General features: G+C 36.3%; 1 protein-coding gene across 4 annotated transcripts in view; it reads right to left on the bottom strand.

Moving 5' to 3' along the window:
• Nucleotides 1-14,559, bottom strand: part of slc36a4 (solute carrier family 36 member 4) — a 31,093-nt gene extending 16,534 nt beyond the window's left edge. Inside the window, exons 1-9 of one of the 4 annotated variants that reach the window (XM_065280495.1) lie at nt 14,151-14,559; nt 13,357-13,433; nt 12,592-12,682; nt 9,269-9,359; nt 6,488-6,576; nt 1,192-1,287; nt 656-740; nt 309-572; nt 16-114 (exon numbers count right to left, since the gene is read on the bottom strand). In XM_065280495.1, the coding sequence (XP_065136567.1) occupies nt 16-114; nt 309-572; nt 656-740; nt 1,192-1,287; nt 6,488-6,576; nt 9,269-9,359; nt 12,592-12,682; nt 13,357-13,378 (837 nt within the window). In that variant the 5' untranslated portion in view covers nt 13,379-13,433; nt 14,151-14,559. The remainder of the gene's footprint in view (nt 1-15; nt 115-308; nt 573-655; nt 741-1,191; nt 1,288-6,487; nt 6,577-9,268; nt 9,360-12,591; nt 12,683-13,356; nt 13,434-14,150) is intronic. The other 3 variants (XM_065280496.1, XM_065280494.1, XM_065280497.1) reach the window with 3 other exon arrangements.
• Between the last annotated feature and the right edge of the window lie 3,675 nt (nt 14,560-18,234).

The raw sequence follows: 18,234 nt of genomic DNA, 5'->3' as shown, positions 1-18,234 counted from the left end.
ATATAAAACACTCACCACTCCAATTCCCTCAAAAGCAAAGATGGCCGTTCCAAAGAAGAAAGGATATTTCCGCCACGTGGAAGCGTACGGCAGTTGTCTGGGATCGGTTAAATCCTACATAGAGAAAAGATGAAAAACAGACTACAATTTAAATAGACTACATTATAATTTCACTCCACTTTTCATGATTGCCATCCAAACAATCAAGACAAAAGAAAAAGTACATTAATTTGATAAATACTGCACATGGATATCAAATGTTTTATATGATATCAATAGATGAATAAAGAAGTAAATAACACACTTACATAAAGGATGTATGTGAAGATCAGAAAGATGCTGACCGCCATGCACAGGTTGGCTATGGCGGAGAGAGCGGCCATGTTCCTCAGGTCTCTGATGAAGGTCAGGACGATGATGAACGGAAGGAGGAAGACCATATATAGCCGCAGGTCCAGCCCTATCACCACGGCGACGGAGGGTGGATCCGAAGAAATGGCGCCCAACTCAGAGCTATTGGAGTATAACATCACAGTCTCCATTGATGTGTTTGAAATGGCACCTTCCATCACCTAGACAAAAAATATGCGATGCGAGAGACTGATTGGCTGTTGTGTTTGGAGCAGAATTCTGATTGGCTGGTATTTTGCTGTACCTGTTTGATATTTTCTGCCAGGAACACAAAGTATACGCTACAGAAGCCCAGCTGGGTCAAAACCAGGAAGAAATTCACCAACTGTCTAGAAAGAAAATGGGAAACTATGATTATAACATAAACATAATATCTAAATGTTAATTTGGGGTACAACTGGTGATAAAAAGATTTGTCTTGTTTTTGTTTATCCCAAATTCAAACAATCTTAGGTAGACATAGGAAAAAAAAAATCCTATTAAAATGCAATGAAGTGTTTTTATAAATGGGAAAATAGATTTGTGCAACATAATGACCTTCTCGAATCATATATATAAATATATATATTTATTATTGCAGTGAGCTATTACTATTTATTCAGATAATGAAGCAAACATTTCCCGGTGAGACTCTTTAAGGATTCAGGTCATGAGGTCTCCACACATCATCCCGTGTCTGTGCATACTGATGAATATATTCAACATGCCCTCCCTGCCACATACATAAACACGGGTGACTGCTCCTGTCATGCCAATAAACTACATAATGGGATAGCTCACCTCCCAAAATGAGCACCTTTCCTCAGGCACTGGGACGAACTCGTCTCCATGGCAACAGCGACTGTGTCACTATAACCGAGGGGAGGCCGTTTAAACCTGTGAGAAAACAGGCAAATATTCCCGATGAGCAAAGCAATCCAAAATGTTTTCAAAAAGTAAAAAACTAAAAGGAAATAAAAAAGACCACACAAGATAACACATAAATCTTCAGTGGTTTTCTTTTTTCTTTATAAAGGCAAGTTTTCTTGCTTGGGTCGAGGGTTGGTTAGAAACATAATATAACATATTTTCACGAATATCCCAAAGATTTTCATTTTTTTTAAGCCAATGTTGACATAAAATTACCTAAAAAAAAAACACCTCTACCCCAATAGAATCTGGACCTTCATTTGATAGACCCACCCCACACATAAGCAACCCAGGCAACGGTGTTGGTTAGTAGACATGCCCCTTGCTGCTGATTGGCTACAAGTGTTTTGGTACTCGGCCGACTCACTTTCCCAAAGTGTTTCTCAAAAATCGTGCACCCCGCCTTTAATATGCTATGTGTGTATTTCACAGTGAGATGGACAAAATAGGCCAATTGTTATTAAATCCAGCTAGATAGCAGGTTATATATGGTAGGCCACAAAAAAATTATTGAAGAATGTGGGGAACCAAACTGGTCCCCTTTGACTTATGAAAAGTATCATGAAAAGTAAATTAACCCCCTAAGACCTAGATACGTGGACATCACATTTTTTTGTTGTTGTTTGCACCATAATACATTAGGGCTGGGTATTGTTAGGAATTTCACAATTCGATTCGATTCCGATTCTTGAGGCTTCGATTCAATTCGATTCGATTCAATTCGATATTGATTTGTTTGCTTCAATATCGATTCAATAATAAGTAGATACACAAGTAATTAAGTACCTGAGTAGCCTATATTTTAATTTTAGCTTTTGGTGCAGACTTGAACGGAGTGCAGCTGCTGTTTGCCATCTTGCTGTTTTGGTAAAGCGTGTTTTGGTAAAGCGTTTCTTGTACAATGTTGAACGCTCTCACTAGAGCAGGGATATTCAGTTAGTTTGTCATGGGGGCCAGTTCATGAAAAGCATCTCATATAAGGGGCCGAAGATATATCAGTGATTATGACTTAATTTTCATATATTTAAACTCCATAACAACAAAATCAGTGCATTGTACAATAGGCTTTTTCTACAAACATGTATTTTCAAACTGCATACAACAAAATTAGTGCATTGTAACATGTCCAAGTAGGCTTTTTCTACATCCAGACATGTTCATATGTTGTATTTTAAAACTGCATAACAACAAAAGTGCACTGTAAGATGCTTTAATTTACATTTAAAGGGGTAAATAAGAGCCATATCACACTCATTGAGAATTTAACTTATTTAATCACTTTAGTACACATAACAAAAAAGTTTACAATATGTAACATAACATTGTTTTATGCTGTTTTTGTCAAAGCTAATTATTTCACTACCCCTATTTAAACTACAACAGCCATCTTAATAACTGGCAAACATTAGTCTAGCTTCTAATAAGAGAAATTATACTTTTAGATAGGGCTGGGTATTGTTAGCAATTTCACAATTCGATTCGATTTCGATTCTTGATGCTTCGATTCAATTCGATTCGATTCAATTCAATATTGATTTACTTCCTTCGATATCGATTCAATAATAAGTAAATACACAAGCAATTAAGGACCTGAGTATATTTTTAAATAATGTGTGTAGTATTACTAATGTTCAGAGGTGGGAAAAGTATAAACTATTTTACTTAAGTAAAAGTAAAGTTACTGGTCTAAAAATCTACTCAAGTAAAAAGTAAATCATTTTAACTTTACTCAGAGTAAAAGTTACTTTTTTTTACAGCGGGGAGAGGTGGAGGATTTTAGTATAGTTCAAAAACGACAAGGGAATATAAATCTCAAACTAGTTATTTTTAATTGTAGGAACATCTTTACAATTAAAGTGCAATAACAAAAAGTTAATAAAATAAAAAGCTTTTTTAAACTAAGAAACATTTATGGAATTATTTAATGATTTTACATGTGAGTTATGCACTTTTGAAGGTGGTCAGCAGCTTGTAAATACAATTACTATAGTAAGGTTGTAATTTTTGTATTGCTAAACTACTCAAAAAAGTAAAAGTACACAAAAAACTACTCATTTACAGTAACGTGAGTAAATGTAATTCGTTTCTTTCCACCTCTGCTAATGTTTGATCACGTTGATGGTGCAGGCTTGAAAGAAGTGCTGCTGTTTGCCATCTTTGATCTTTCTGTTTTATCTTTCTATATAGCGCCTTGTACAACGCTGAACGCTCTCACTAGAGTGTTGCCCACAGCGCCGCCACTGGCCGGGGGGGCTGAATCGATTCATAGGATTTGATGAATCGATATTGAATTGAGAAACAAATAATTGCAATGCATTGATGAATCGATATTTTTACCCAGCCCTATAATACATAATTCTGTTGTACACAAACATGGACAATTATACTGCTTCATGTTCAAAGAAAATAGTATTTTATTTATTGGTTCTTCCTAACCCCAAAATAGCTGGAAGAAATCTGAACAAAAAGACAAAACAAAGCGTGGGTCTTAGTTAAAGCATTTTCTTTATAATAGACAAGAGTTTGTCATTAAAAAGCATTTAACCAAAAGGTACACGTGGGGGGGTCTTATAATCAGGGTTGTCTTATATTCGGGACAATGCAGTATAACACCGTGCTAGTAGTTTTTGGATATTTCAATGCAATGTTTTGCATATTGTGCCTTTACATCTTTTTAAAACATTTCTCTTAAAGGAAAACACCACAGGTTTTCAAGATTTTACTATGTTCATACAATTCATACCTATCTTTTTTCAATGCGTGCACTTTTAATCTTTGTACAGCGCATCGTGAATGTGTTAGCATTTAGCCTAGCCCCATTCATTCCTATGGCTCCAAACAAAAGTTTTATTTTGTGCCACCATACTTACTCGTGTAACTACTCATGTAACAGTCTTTAAAAAGGGAAAACATGGAAGTGTTTGGTGGCTTTTAAATTCAGCTGTATGGCTGTATGGATCCTAAGGAATGAATGTGGCTAGGATAAATGCTAACATATTCACGACGCTGTACAAAGATTAAAAGTGCACGCATTGAAAAAAGATAGGTGTGTATTAATTAGTCAAAGTTGAGGTAAGAACATAGTAAAATATTGAAAAGCGGTGGTATTTTCAGCATACATCAGGTGTTAAATGTTATCTTTATATATTTGTACATGCTTTACATATAAGCAGTAGAGGTCTACAGTATAAACTCATTTACATGGGGGTGAGTATGCCCACACACAAACACATCATCCTCCTGTTTTCTTCAGTCAGACCTGAGGGAGTGTCCTTTGATCGTGTTTGAAGAGGCAATGAATGCAGCTCATTTCAAAGTGTGAACTCACAGACAAATTCCCAGATGAGAAACTACTGCGTTCAGAATGCAGAATGTGTGCTCAAAACTTTGGCTGCAAAAGTTTATCAGATTTTTTTTAATTGCACATTCCATTCTAAACCATATGCATAACAAGATAAGTTTTCCAAACTTCCCATCAGGAATAGTTCTCTCATCTGAGGAATATTTCAAATGCCACACATGGTTATGAGAGTCTCTTTCTTCAGAGAACAAGTTCAAAGTCTGTCTGTGACAGTCTGTACATTTGCTTTGCTGTCTTTGAAATGACCCGGGTACAAGGTGGCTTCAGAATTCCAGATCTGTTTCAAAGAGAGCAAAATTTTGCCTCCATGTGGCTACAGTCATGTGAAACTTAAGTGACATTCATTTATGCATACACACCAACTCCAAGCGTGAAATGAGAGCAGATGTTGGTCAGTTTTTATTTGACACCGTAAACTGTGCAAGGGTTTTACACCAATGTTAAAGTCTTTATTTCACAAAAACACTGCATTGAAATAAATGAATTGTCACTAAAGCCACATTTACTATTTAACTCTTTCCCTGCCATTCATGAGTTATCTAGTCAATTGACCTCTCGCCGGCCCCTTCCCAAAACGGCCATTGTCCAATCACACATCACAGCAACCTTTGCTATGTGAGCACCTCCGACAAACATTAATGCCCGCGGCGTTTGTAAATCGGACACTAGATAAGTTACCCCGAGAGATTGTATGGAAGAGTTGTGTTCTTTTCATTCCCAAAGCCGAAAACAAAATGTGAGCGGTGCATACAATGGATAAAATAGTGTGGACGGCCCCACTCCCAGTTAAATGTGGCAAACATTTACGAAGCATAAATACGTCTGCACAAAGGTAAGGCTTACAGCTAACTAGTTACAGTGTTGTCTAGATCTACTAACTAGAGGCAAGAACACAAATTGGACCAAAGTTATGATTACCATGAATATAAGTGCCAGAATGTTAACCTAAGTTTAATGACTTCTTTAGCCAACATTAGTTAACATGTTAGATAACGCTAGCTACATTAGCTGCTGTTGTGTTGGGACTTTTAGCTCCCCAACTTTAGTTTTAACATTTTTAAAAACGCTGGTAGGGATTAGGGCTGTCACAATGATTAAATAATCGTCTCATCGCGATGATTTTAGATCACCGCAATGATTGCACATCTCTCAAAAAACACAAGGGGGCGCAGCAGTAATTTATTTTTTTTTTTTTTGCAGCCACTACAGATATGTGGGCCAGTGCTAATATGACCTTTTCTGGTATAGTCAGTTGATTTTGATTGCATTTTTATTTTCAGTTATTTTTCCAGACACTTTATTGTGTTTATTTCTTATCAGGAATTTTCTGTTTTTGAAATATGTATTCATTAAATAATTACTTTTAAATATGTGTTATGTGTATTAATATTTACTGCCAGGTAAACCTTGCAAAATATGTCATTTAAATAATCACAACAATGTTTGAAAAAATTTTCATGAACAAAAATATGTATGAGAATTACATGTAAAAAGCAATAAAACAGACAATTAATCATCATAATCGTCAAAACACTAAAACAGACAATTAGTCATTATAACGGTCACAATTTATTAGACAATTAACCGTCAGCAAAATTTCATAATCATGACAGACCTAGTAGGGAAAGAGTTCATAGTTTATTAACCAACCAGATAACCTTGTGGAAAATGTTAGGATTTAAACCTCACTCATGTTTGCTACCTGCACTTTTACAAGCATCACATCAGGGCTGTGTGTATTTACTAAACAACTGAAATGTCATTGGCTGAGGAGACTGCCGCAGCTTGCTATTGGTTAAATCTTACCGTTCGCTGAGCTGATGGCTGCAAGTGACCAGGATGTGCATGCAGTGAACACAAACCACACCCATCAACACCAGACTAACCGGACCAAGCTTGAAAAAAAAAGAGAGACAGACAGAAATAATGTGAAATCTGCAGTGTTTTTTACACTAAACGTTACATTAATCTTTTCAGACGTGTAAACGCCACATAATTCAACGTGCAAGAGCGTTTGTTTGTTTTTAAAGCAACACTGCCTTATCTCTCTCTCACCATGAACTTTGCTTAGAAATGAGGGCTTTATTACAGCTCAAGAGTGAACACAATTTAAGTTTGTCAGCCTGGCACGCTTACAAACCAAATAACAATTAGCCTGTTAGCACACAATACAGCGTATATAACCATACAGCATACAAAACTAAAACATACAGAGCAAACATTTATTCATCAACCAGTCTGACTTATTTACAAACCTGTTAAGGAATACGGGAAACTATTCTAATAACAAAAAAGTGAATTTGTTTCTATTAGAAAGATAAGTTTACACTGTAAACTATTATAATTTAATATAGTTTAATTATAAAAAGTAAGTTATCTTGGTTACCTTAATTTTTTTTAAAATTTAACTTGGAAAAATGTGTCAACTCAAAAAAAAAAATTAAAAGTTTATTTTGCTGAATTTACTTACAATTTTAAGGCAACCACGTAACTTACTTTTTATTATTAAACCAACTTTAGTTTACAATAAAAGGCATTTAGTATTTAACATACAATACTTGTGCATTGAAAAAGTTGCTTGAGATACTTGGAGTAATTCAGTTCAGTGAAAACAGTAACCCTTCAAACTAGGTTTCGTGTTCAGATTCAGAATCAGTTTCTTAGAATAATATCCATGTGACGTTTGGCAATAAGGAACAAAATGGACAACAGGTCACACCACTTTCGCTTGCTAACAGCAGTGTGAACTAATTTAATGTAATAAATGTAATAATAATTTAACCCCTTAGGGGGGTGAAATTGTGATATACATCTTCAAATTAATATAACTCTGGCATTTTTTGGTCTAGAAGCCTAATCTTGGGGGGTTTTCACAGAGGTGAAACGAGGTAAACATATTAAATAATTAAATTGTTATAGCAGTTTAGCAAATTTCAAGTTAAAATCACAAAAAATGAGGTGTTTGTCACACTTTTAGTGGTTTTGCCAACAACGGCCACTAGGTGTCAACGGTTTGCAGCATACACGTGTCACAAATTATTCAATTACTATCACTGCATTATTATTACTGCAAAAATAACAACAATATATAGTTTGTCAACATTTTTGAAGATTTATAATATGATATTAGATTTATGAATATATAAAATTTATATGCATTCCTATGGGGGGTGGGGTCATGTAACTAAAAACTGTCACTACATTATTTCTATCATCAAATGACCTTGAAATATGAAAACTACATTCTGAGAGCTTTCCAGTGATATATAGTTTATCAAGATTTTTTAGGTTTAGGATGGGGTTTTACTCTTATAAATACGTAAAAACAAATTAGGCCTACCTGTGGCCCCGTGACATTTTAGAAACTGACTCTCATTACGTCACAATTCTCCCAAAATGGCAATGAAATATGAAAACTACACACCTAGAGCTTTCCAACAATATATAGTTGGTCAAGATTGTTTAGGTTTAGAACAGGGTATTAGTGCTATACATATGTAAAAACAAATTGAGTCCAACTGTGGCAGTGTGACATTTTAGAAACTGACTCTCACTACATCATTATTTTCCCAAAATTGTGATAAAATATGAAAACTACACTCTTATAGCTTTCCAGTGATATATAGTTTGTCATGATTGTTTAGGTTTGGAACAGGGTATTAGTGTTACAAATATATAACAACAACGTGGGCCCACCTGTATACCTGTGGCATATTAGAAAATACCTCTCACTATGTCATACCTTTACCAAAATAGTGATGATAAATGAAATCTACACTCTTAGAGCTTTCAAATGATCTATAGTTTGTCATGATTGGATAAGAATTCACATGCAAAACACTGAAGTAGATGTAGGCATCCCGCTGGCGGGACAGTGACATTTCTTATAGGATATAAATGTTTTGAGGCACACTCTCTTTAAAATTGAATCAATTACTCTCCCTACATAATTTATTTTATAAAACACTGTTGATATATGTATTCTAGAGGCTTAGACCTTTCCAACAATATATAGTTTGTTGTGATATACATAACATTTATATAGAAAATATTGACGTAAACTTAGGTGTCCCGTGAGCGGGACAGCGCCACTTAAGGATTAAGGTATTCAGCTAACCTACTTAGTTTTTATCTGTGGCATTTTTATTCTATTTTAGTATCCAGATGTCAGTAAGAAAAAGTAAATTAATAAAACTTTAAAATATCAATTTGCATATGCGATGGCTTTCAATTAAGCTTAACTTTGGTATCTTCTTAAAAATCATTTTGAATTAAACATCTCTTCATTTAATGAAGCACACTCAAAAGACCTAAAGCAGACCTGATGTGTGATCCGTTTTGCCTAATACAGAAGTTTGTTGAGCAAAACCCCAATTCGCCTTTTTGCTTTTATAAGCCTATCACAAACATTCACATTCATGCACTGTGAGGCGCTTATATAAAAAGAGTGATGTAGTAAAGTTTTGTACATTGCATTCAATGTACATTTTATCACTCTGTGTTTTCCACTTGAAACAAGCCCTTAAATTTGATGTTCCACAAACTGAGCTAAGGCAACACCACAACATAAGTTTAGATGTTACGCACCACTATCCCAGCATTCTTCACTGCTAAGGGAAGACCGAGCAGCCCAGTGCCGATATTCCCCTTAAGAAGATGCAGCAAAGTCTGAGTAAACCTGAAGAACAAAGAAACAAAGGATTAGTGAGAGCAAGAGATTTTGAGTTGATAAATGTGATGTTTTAAAGGAAGATAGATGTTACAACCGTGATCCACTAAAAACATCTCTCAAAAACACTCTGTTTGCATTTGTTGCACCAAAGTTATATAGATTATAAACTATTTTATTGACGGAGTAAAAGTGAACACAATGCTGTAAATATAAAACTTCCCACTTTAGCACAAATGCCATTTTTTACTTGAAAGAAAATATGAACTGACATGTTATTTTTACAGTCAATACATTAGTTGTGGTCAGATACTCAAAAGCTGTCTTTGTGCTGTTCAAGATATGACTTTATTAACACTTCTCAATCAAAGTTTACAAAATATTCGTGTTTTATTCTCACTTTTATGGTCACTTGTTTTAATAAACCTACCTTTTCTTCAGTCAAAACAAACTACTCGATGCTTTTGCTGTCTTGACTATTTGCATGTATCGATCTGTAGAAGACTGCATATGTGTGCAGGCTTTCTGTGTTTCTTTACAAAGTAGCATCGCCATCTAGTGGCCAGGCATGCATAATACAGCGTATTTAGTCTTCCTTGCAAATCCGTGTAAAATAATATATTTTTTGACAGCATAGTCATTTGAAAATGTTCATTAGGGTGGTCCTTATAATGTGTAAAAAAAACTTTTTTGTTCAACTCTCTCCCCCTAAATGTGTTAGAATATCAATAAAAACACACTGTGCAAAATTTTGAATTGTTCCTACAATATCTAGAGGTTGCTCAAAGCCTGAAAATCACATATTTTTGCAAAAACTGTTCCATTTAGAAATGCGCAACACACATAAAAGTTGCTTCTTCGAGGGTAACTTTGTTCAAGTTACTTCAGTCTCTTCTGATCCGTAACCATATAGCGGACTTGCTTCGTGTTGCTTCAACCATTGTCTCAGTGTATATTGTCTAATGTGCTTCATTCACATTGAAGCTTTCTTGCTTTGAAAGACATATCACAACTAAAACAGGAGTTTTAATTGCATTATACATGCTAGCACAAAGTATCACATAATACGCCAATGTGTTAAAGCTGTAGTCTAAGATGTTGAAAATCGGTTGAGAAAGCCTGAGACGGTTAGTAAGTTTTAAAAAACTCATCCCGCCCCTCTGTGCTACCTGATCCCTCCCACCGGGAAACGAACTGAACAACGTCACTCATTCAAGCTTTGATCACCGGTAGTAAACATCAGAACAGAGATTTACCGAGCAGTAAACACATAAAGCCTTGAAGGAATGAACAATTACAATTATGATTGCAATTGACGTTATTTACATTCACAACAACGTTTGGCATACGTTTCCTCTCCTGAGCTTCAAGAAATGACTTTATAAATATAATTACTTTGACCCGTGATACGCGATGCTAAACGGCTAACATTCCAATGCCGACCGGTAGGCTTGCCGCGATAGTCGGTGTAACAGTGATTACCAGTGTGTCAGCCTCTCACCGGTTAGATCACTTGCCCACCGCGACACCGTCTTTCACCGTCGTTTTGATATTTTCGTGTAATTAAATCATTTAGTTTCGTTAGAGAGAGCAAACACTTACAACTGAATGTGTCTGTTGTCTGAATTTAGCGAAGCTGAACGCGCATCACGTCACAGAGCAGCAGGTGTCAGATTTCATTTATTTCTGTCAGAGTTTGCGAGACAAGCTGACTGACCAGATGATGACAGAAGCCGCGTGCTTACTCGTTTTTGTTATAATATACATATATGATGTTTAATATAAGCGAGATCATTTTTGTTGTTGTGTTTTTCATCAAGAAAAATAATAAACCCATCATTCAAGCCGCGCTTTATGGAGAAGTAGCCGGTTGCTCTGCTTGGGACTGGCAGGTTCTGTGAGAATTACCTGCCCACATTGACTCAAGCACTTAATTAAACCAGCTGTTGCACTCACATTGCATGCAAATGCATACGCGATTTAACGCAGCTTACGCAAGCGCTGCATTTAAACAGTTGCGTAATTCAAAAGTGAAAGTAAAATGTGCACATCTGAATGCGCATTTATAAGCCCCTCCCACACGGTGAAACCGGGATCACCGGCTTTGTGACGCGCCGATTAACCGGTGGGAAAATTCTGTCACCGCGGCAACCCTACCGACCGGCAGCATGAGCATGTTGTTACCAGACTGATAAAAAGATTTATGTAACACCACACACAATCTTTGTAAATATAATTACTTAGACCCGTGATACGCGATGCTAAACGGCTAACATTCCAATGCCGACCGGCAGCATGTTTTCAGACTCATAAAAATATATTTATTTATATATACCTCACACAATAAAAGTATAAATAGATGCGTACCTGTTCAACAAAAAGTCCGCCGTGTCGGCGTCGGTTTTCAGCACCAAATCTCCCTGAAGCTTCCTCCAACGGTCAATTGGGGACCCTTTATTGATTCTACTTAGAGTCCGGCGTTTTTCACACTTTTTTTTACCTCTGCTCTTTCCTCTACAGACTTCCTTTTTCTTCCAACCTTTACTGTAGGGACAAGAAGCTTGCTGCTGTCGGTTAGTTTTTTTTCGATTAGTGAGATGTTGCTGCTTCGCTAGCTAACATACACTGACACAAATTTCATGTCGCAGGCACGAGAGGGGCGGGGTGGTGTGCGATGGGGTGGAGACGCGATCGCGAGGTGGATTTTCAAGCGTACGGGGATTTGATGAGAGCAGTTAACCAATGTAAGCTGTCCGGCCGGACAGTAGACTGAATGGATTTTTAAAATTCTTTTTTCTCTTCATATTGTTAGGATTTTACTGTAGAACCATAACCAGCATCTAAACGAGTTTATTAATAATGAACAATCTTTGAAATCGTAGACCATAGCTTTAAACTTCAAAGGTCTTGAGCAACCTCTAAATATTAAATAATATTGAAAAAAAATCCAATTAATTTAGTTATTTATTCAAACATATTGGCGGGTGAGAGCATGAACTTTTAAAAGTTGAAAAATACGGACCACCCTAATGTTCATAACTGCTAACGCATAGGAAAAACTTTTCATTGTCGTAAACACAGCCTGAATGAAGAAAGGTTGCTCAGTTTGCAAGGTTGTAATGGCCAAGATATGGGGATGAGGTTGCAAATTGGTTTTTTTCATCAGTAAAAAGTATCAGTGAAGAACTGGTAGCTTCGAATGTGAGAAATGTGGTCTAAAAGAGATGCAAGCCGGACTCACGTGATGCCTTGTGACTTTTGCTTGTGATCGTCATCCGCATCCTCTTCTTCACTGCCTGCCTCCTCCATCAGAGGGGTCATGAGCTCCATGTCTGCTCAACACCGTATTTGAAATAAAATGAATTATCAACGCTCAAATGGGTAGAAATACATCAGCAAGATCTAATTTTGAATCAGATTAATGGCCCGAATTCAAGTATTAAATATAGGTCTGCCAAAATAGTGTCGACTGATGCTTTATTCACTTCATAAAAACAACCCAAATTAGTCTCTGAGGTGTGCCTCGTGCGTACCGTGTTCATGTTATAACACATCCGAGGATTAAAATAAGGCCAGTCAACATGATAATAATGGCCCTCTAAATTTAATAGAAATCTACCTCCAAATAACTCTTTGATGTCTGACCTAAGGGACTGAGCATCTTATGTAAACAGTGTTTTTAACCCATTTTACTTCTCAAATTTGGAAGTATTTCACATCAAACATACTATTTAATGAGGGAAAAATAAGGTTTCTTCATCAGGGACCGAATGCATCATGAAATGGGGTCTCTGTATTACTTATGATGTCTGGAAGGAAGCTGGCTGAAAAGGCTTGATGAAAAACTGAATAGGGAAGTTGTTTCAGAAGTTAGGTAATACACAAGACAAAAAAATTGCTATAGTACTATGAGAGAGAGAGAGACAGAGAGAGAGAGAGAGAGCGAGAGAGAGCGAGAGAGATTCAGTGTTGTAATGCTGGATTAAAGCAGACATTATTACTGTACCTAGTTGTTCAGGTGAGGTCATGCCTGGTTATCTTACGGGTGTGTCGCACTCTGATGAGTTGGCACTCCGGGATTAGCTGTCAAATGCAAGCAGACATTTATTACAACACAGCACAAGACAAACAGGAAACAAAATACTTTTACCAATGTTGCACATAAATGCAGCTTTATAAAATGAAGAAGTATAGACACATTATTGTTTTAAATGAAAGTATGTGAAATATGCAGCAGCATTTCAAAACAACATATTTTAGATTCTCTAACATAAACATCCTTTGTGTGAATTAAATTGTGGTCAGTCTCTTTTCATGATGTGCATCTTATTAATTAAAGGGGCATCGAGTCTTGTGTGCTGAACACCTGTTGGTTGCTGCCCTTTACGATCCAGTGCAAATAAAAAAAACTGTGAAAGGTATTGCAAAGACATTAAAATCTAGCCCAAGATATACCTAAAAATAATAATAATTAAATAAGAAATATAAGCTCAGTGTGTGCAAACGTTTGACTGCTAATGTGCATAAGTGAACGTGGTGTATACTTTATTGCATGCATTATAAAAACGTATTATAAAAACGTATTATTTAACATTACACTAATGTATGATACTATGTAACAGCAACGTAAGCATAATACGCAAGCAAAGCAGCTTTACAGAAAGAGTATACAGTAGAGGCAAACAGTAAAAAAAAAAGAATTAAATCATTGAAAACAGAAAATATGTATAACAATTAACACAATAAACGACATATATGAAATATGTATGAACATACACGTACTTTCATAACGTGACTTACATTAGCGAAAGTAACTTAACTGTAAAAACAGTTGTTTGTGCGATTGTCGTCATCGGGCTTCTATAACTACTGTGTTATTCAGCGTTTGTGTATCGAATCTTCGGTAAGTTTATCTTGACCACGATATTAACAGAGTAAAGTGATGATGTGGATGGGTTTACCGCACGAGCGCATAAATCATAGCCGCTCCTCCGGTTCTCTATGTGCGACCATCACCGGGCGCGTGCAGGAGCAAATTTCCGCCACAAACAACCCGAACGCTCAGGAACCGAGTTTATAACGATGACATTCCATTAGAAAAGATCCACGTGAGTATAAAAGTGAGTCCGGGTCTGAATTCAAACCGGATCACCGCAGATAATGGTTAATACATACACGGAGAACATCATCTCTGATTCACGCCGTATAATATGCGAAGAACGTCACCGCCTTCATGACGGAGCGGCTCTTAAAGGGGCCGCGACACACAATACAGCCATTGCCTCGAGCTAACTTTTCTCTAAAGAATATATCGTATATGTCAGCGGACACACCTAACTGTTTACATAATGCTTTTAGTGTAGATTGTTTATGTAAGTGCATTTAAATCCCCAATATAAAAACTAAGAGCTTTGTGGACTTTTGTGTTAGTTGAGTGTGTTTTAGCCAAAATGGGTCAAAATAATAATAATCGTCATCCCGCAATTCACAGAGTTTTGTCCAATCAAATGGTTTCTAGAATGAGTATTGAAGTAAATGGGGTCCACAAATGGTTTGGTTACAAACATTTATCAAAATATTTTCCTTTGTGTTCATCAGAACAACATAATTTATACAGGTTTATAACAACATGAGAGTGAATTTTCTTTTTGTTTTTAGGTGAACTATTCCTTTAAGTGTGTGAAAGCAGTGTTCGAATTGAGGGGAGGCTGAGGTGGTCCTGGACCCCTATAAGAATTGGGGGACCCCCTATAAAGCACAAAAATATAAATTGGGGGTCCCCTGGTTTTTAAAACTACATAAATTTTAAATTATTGTGCCACAAAGCGATACTGTCCATTATTTGTCCCAATTTCGCAATAAACTAATCCAAAAGATTTCTTTCTGAAATAAATGTAAACTCTCAAGTGCGCCTCATGCTGTTTTCTGGAGAAACTGACAGTTTGTTAGATATAGGATTGGGTTAGGGGCTTTTAAAAAATTCTTCTCAAACTATAATTTTTTCACACTAATTTGAGGGGTAAACAATTGTTAGGGTATGAGTTAAGGGTAATTTGGGGTTTCTTTGATTAAAACGTTGAATTCACGGCAACCCTATAATGACACGGTTTGGGGGCATAGCTAGGGGACCCCACATAATCTTTGACATAATTCGAACACATTGTGAAAGTGTGTTAGTCAGACAATTTGTGTGACTTTAATTTTTACCTTACATATCCCCTTAATATTTATTTTAAACGTCTGTCATAAAAGAATGATGGCAATAAGACTAATTTTACAAAATGGTTTATAAGGTGGTGTATATAAGTGAAGACAAGTAGCAAACCAGTTTTATGTCCAGTAGAGGGCGCTAAAGAACCTCATATTGTGCAGCTTTGCTTTTATACTAAAGTTGTCTGGTTTTGATGCAAATTTACTTGTCTTTTAAATAGCAGATTTGCCTACAGTTTTGTGTAAGGTAATGTACCATGTCTGTAAATGCTGCTTGTAAGCAGGACAAGGGCACAGCATTCAACATGATTTTACTAAGGAGGATGTTCCCGCATCAATAGTAATGTTGGTCCTGGAACAATTCTATAAGCCAATCAGATTTCAGAATTAGGTTTATGAGTCAATGTTGCGTATAGGTCTGGGCTTGTGTACCATTCTGATAAACTTTATCAAGCAGTTTCCCAAACAGGGTTTAGATAAAAGCTCCCCTCATAGAAAATGCACTTTTAAATGTGTTTCTAGCAGAAATATCCTGTAATTATACAAATCCATCTATTCTTCATTGTGTATGCTCCATTAAACCGCAGCATTCACACAAAACAGGCTGTTGGGGATTCCCCTATCAATGTGATGTCACATTGATTACACCCCACCCATGACGACTCACAGGCTCTGCCTTATGAGCGTGTAATTCAACCTTCTTTCAGAGACACGTTTTGATGTAGTCCAAAGTACATGTGTAAGTGCGTTACCCCCTACTTTGCATACAGAGAGGGGAACAGAAGATTTCTTTACATTTAAAGAGACACACAAAAACACACACACACAAACAGCACGTTTTTCATTGTAGCCACAAATGGTTAAACATCGTATAGTGAAAGATCTGTGGTGTATTTTGAGCTGAAACTTTACAGACACATTCTGGGGATACCAGAGACTATTTTTATATTGCTAAAAACACCTTAGTTAGCAGCCCTTTAAGTCAAGGCTAGGCCTTAGTTATATTAGGACACTTAACATACCTTATATTAAAGCAGCCCAGTCTCCTGAAGATGCATATAAATAGTACGAAGTTTAAAACTCGTGCAATACATACGCCAAATTCCAAATTCCACTTTGGCGTGCATATGATACGCCAGTCCTTCCCATTCACTTAAACGGTGCATCTTTTTTTGTCGTTTTATTTATTGGTTTCTCAATTTTTTGCTATTTTTTTACCATTTTTGCTTGGGTTTAGGGTTAAACAACTTTTTGTTATATAAAAATGACATCCTAACCCAAACCCCAACTCTAACCCCAACTCCAAGCGACCATGGCTTAAATCTGGACAAAACATGGAGAAACCTATATATTAAATAACCTCATTAAGCAAATCTAAAATCTAACCCAACCCAAGCGAAAATCGTTTAAAAAACAGAAAAAATTGAGAAACCAATAAATAAAATGACAAAAAAAGATGCACCGTTTAAGTGAATGGGAAGGACTGGCGTATCATATGCACGCCAAAGTGGAATTTGGCGTATGTATTGCACGAGTTTTACACTTCGTGCTATTTATACACATCTTCAGGAGACTGTATTGATTAAAGGGGACATTTCACAAGACTTTTTTAAGATGTAAAATAAGTCTTTGGTGTCCCCTGAGTACATATGTGAAGTTCTAGCTCAAAATAGAGATAATTATTCTATGTTAAAATTGACACTTTTTTGGGTGTGTCCTTTTAAATGCCAACGAGTTTATATTTGCACTAAATGGCAGTGCTGTGATTGGATAGTGTAGATTAAGGGGGACATTATCCCCTTCTGACATCACAAGGGGATCCAAATGTCAATGACCTTTTTTCAAATGCTTGCAGAGAATGGTTTACCAAACCTAAGTAACTGGGTTGGTCTTTATCACATTTTCTAGGTTGATAGAAGCACTGGGGACCCAATTATAGCACTTAAACAAAGAAAAAGTCAGATTTTCATGATATGTCCCCTTTTAATATTATTGGCGTGCGATCTGAGAGAAAATAATGGGACTGATATATTTTAAGATATGTGAGTGCAAGCTGTTTTTTAGTTAAGACAGCTCAAACATGTATTTTAGGCTGGGACTACACTTAAAGGCGGGGTGCATGATCTCTGAAAGCTAATGTTGACATTTGAAATCACCTAAACAAACACGCCCCTACCCCAATAGAATCTGGACCTTCTTTTGATAGACCCGCCCCACACATACACAACCCAGGCAACGATGTCAGTTAGTAGACACACCCCTTACTGATGATTGGCCAAAGTGTGTTTTGATACTCTTCCTGACTCTCTTTTCCAAAGTGTTCCTCAAAAATCATGCACCCCGCCTTTAAAGGAATAGTTAACCCAAAAATATATTTTTTCTTAATTTCCTCACAAAGAAATCTGAAAGAAACTTGAAGGTGAATAAATGATGACATCATTTTAGGGGTTCGTTTTCTTTGAGCTTACAGTTGAATATGGGATCAGCCGACTTAATTTTAATGATAGCCTACATTATGTGTAAATCCCACAAGGTGCAGTGTAAAGTGTATTATAATAAAATCATCAGATGTAGCCACAAGCAGAGTAGATCTTAACAGAGCCTAGCAACAAGCTTAGGCTATGAATAGTTGTTTTAATGAATTGCTCCATTTATGGGTATTGTCTTTAAGTGC

The sequence above is a fragment of the Paramisgurnus dabryanus genome, chromosome 8 (assembly GCF_030506205.2).
Source record: "Paramisgurnus dabryanus chromosome 8, PD_genome_1.1, whole genome shotgun sequence".
Lineage (NCBI taxonomy): Eukaryota > Metazoa > Chordata > Actinopteri > Cypriniformes > Cobitidae > Paramisgurnus > Paramisgurnus dabryanus.
Note: the sequence above shows the minus strand (reverse complement) of the source record. Positions and strands in the feature narration are given on the sequence as shown.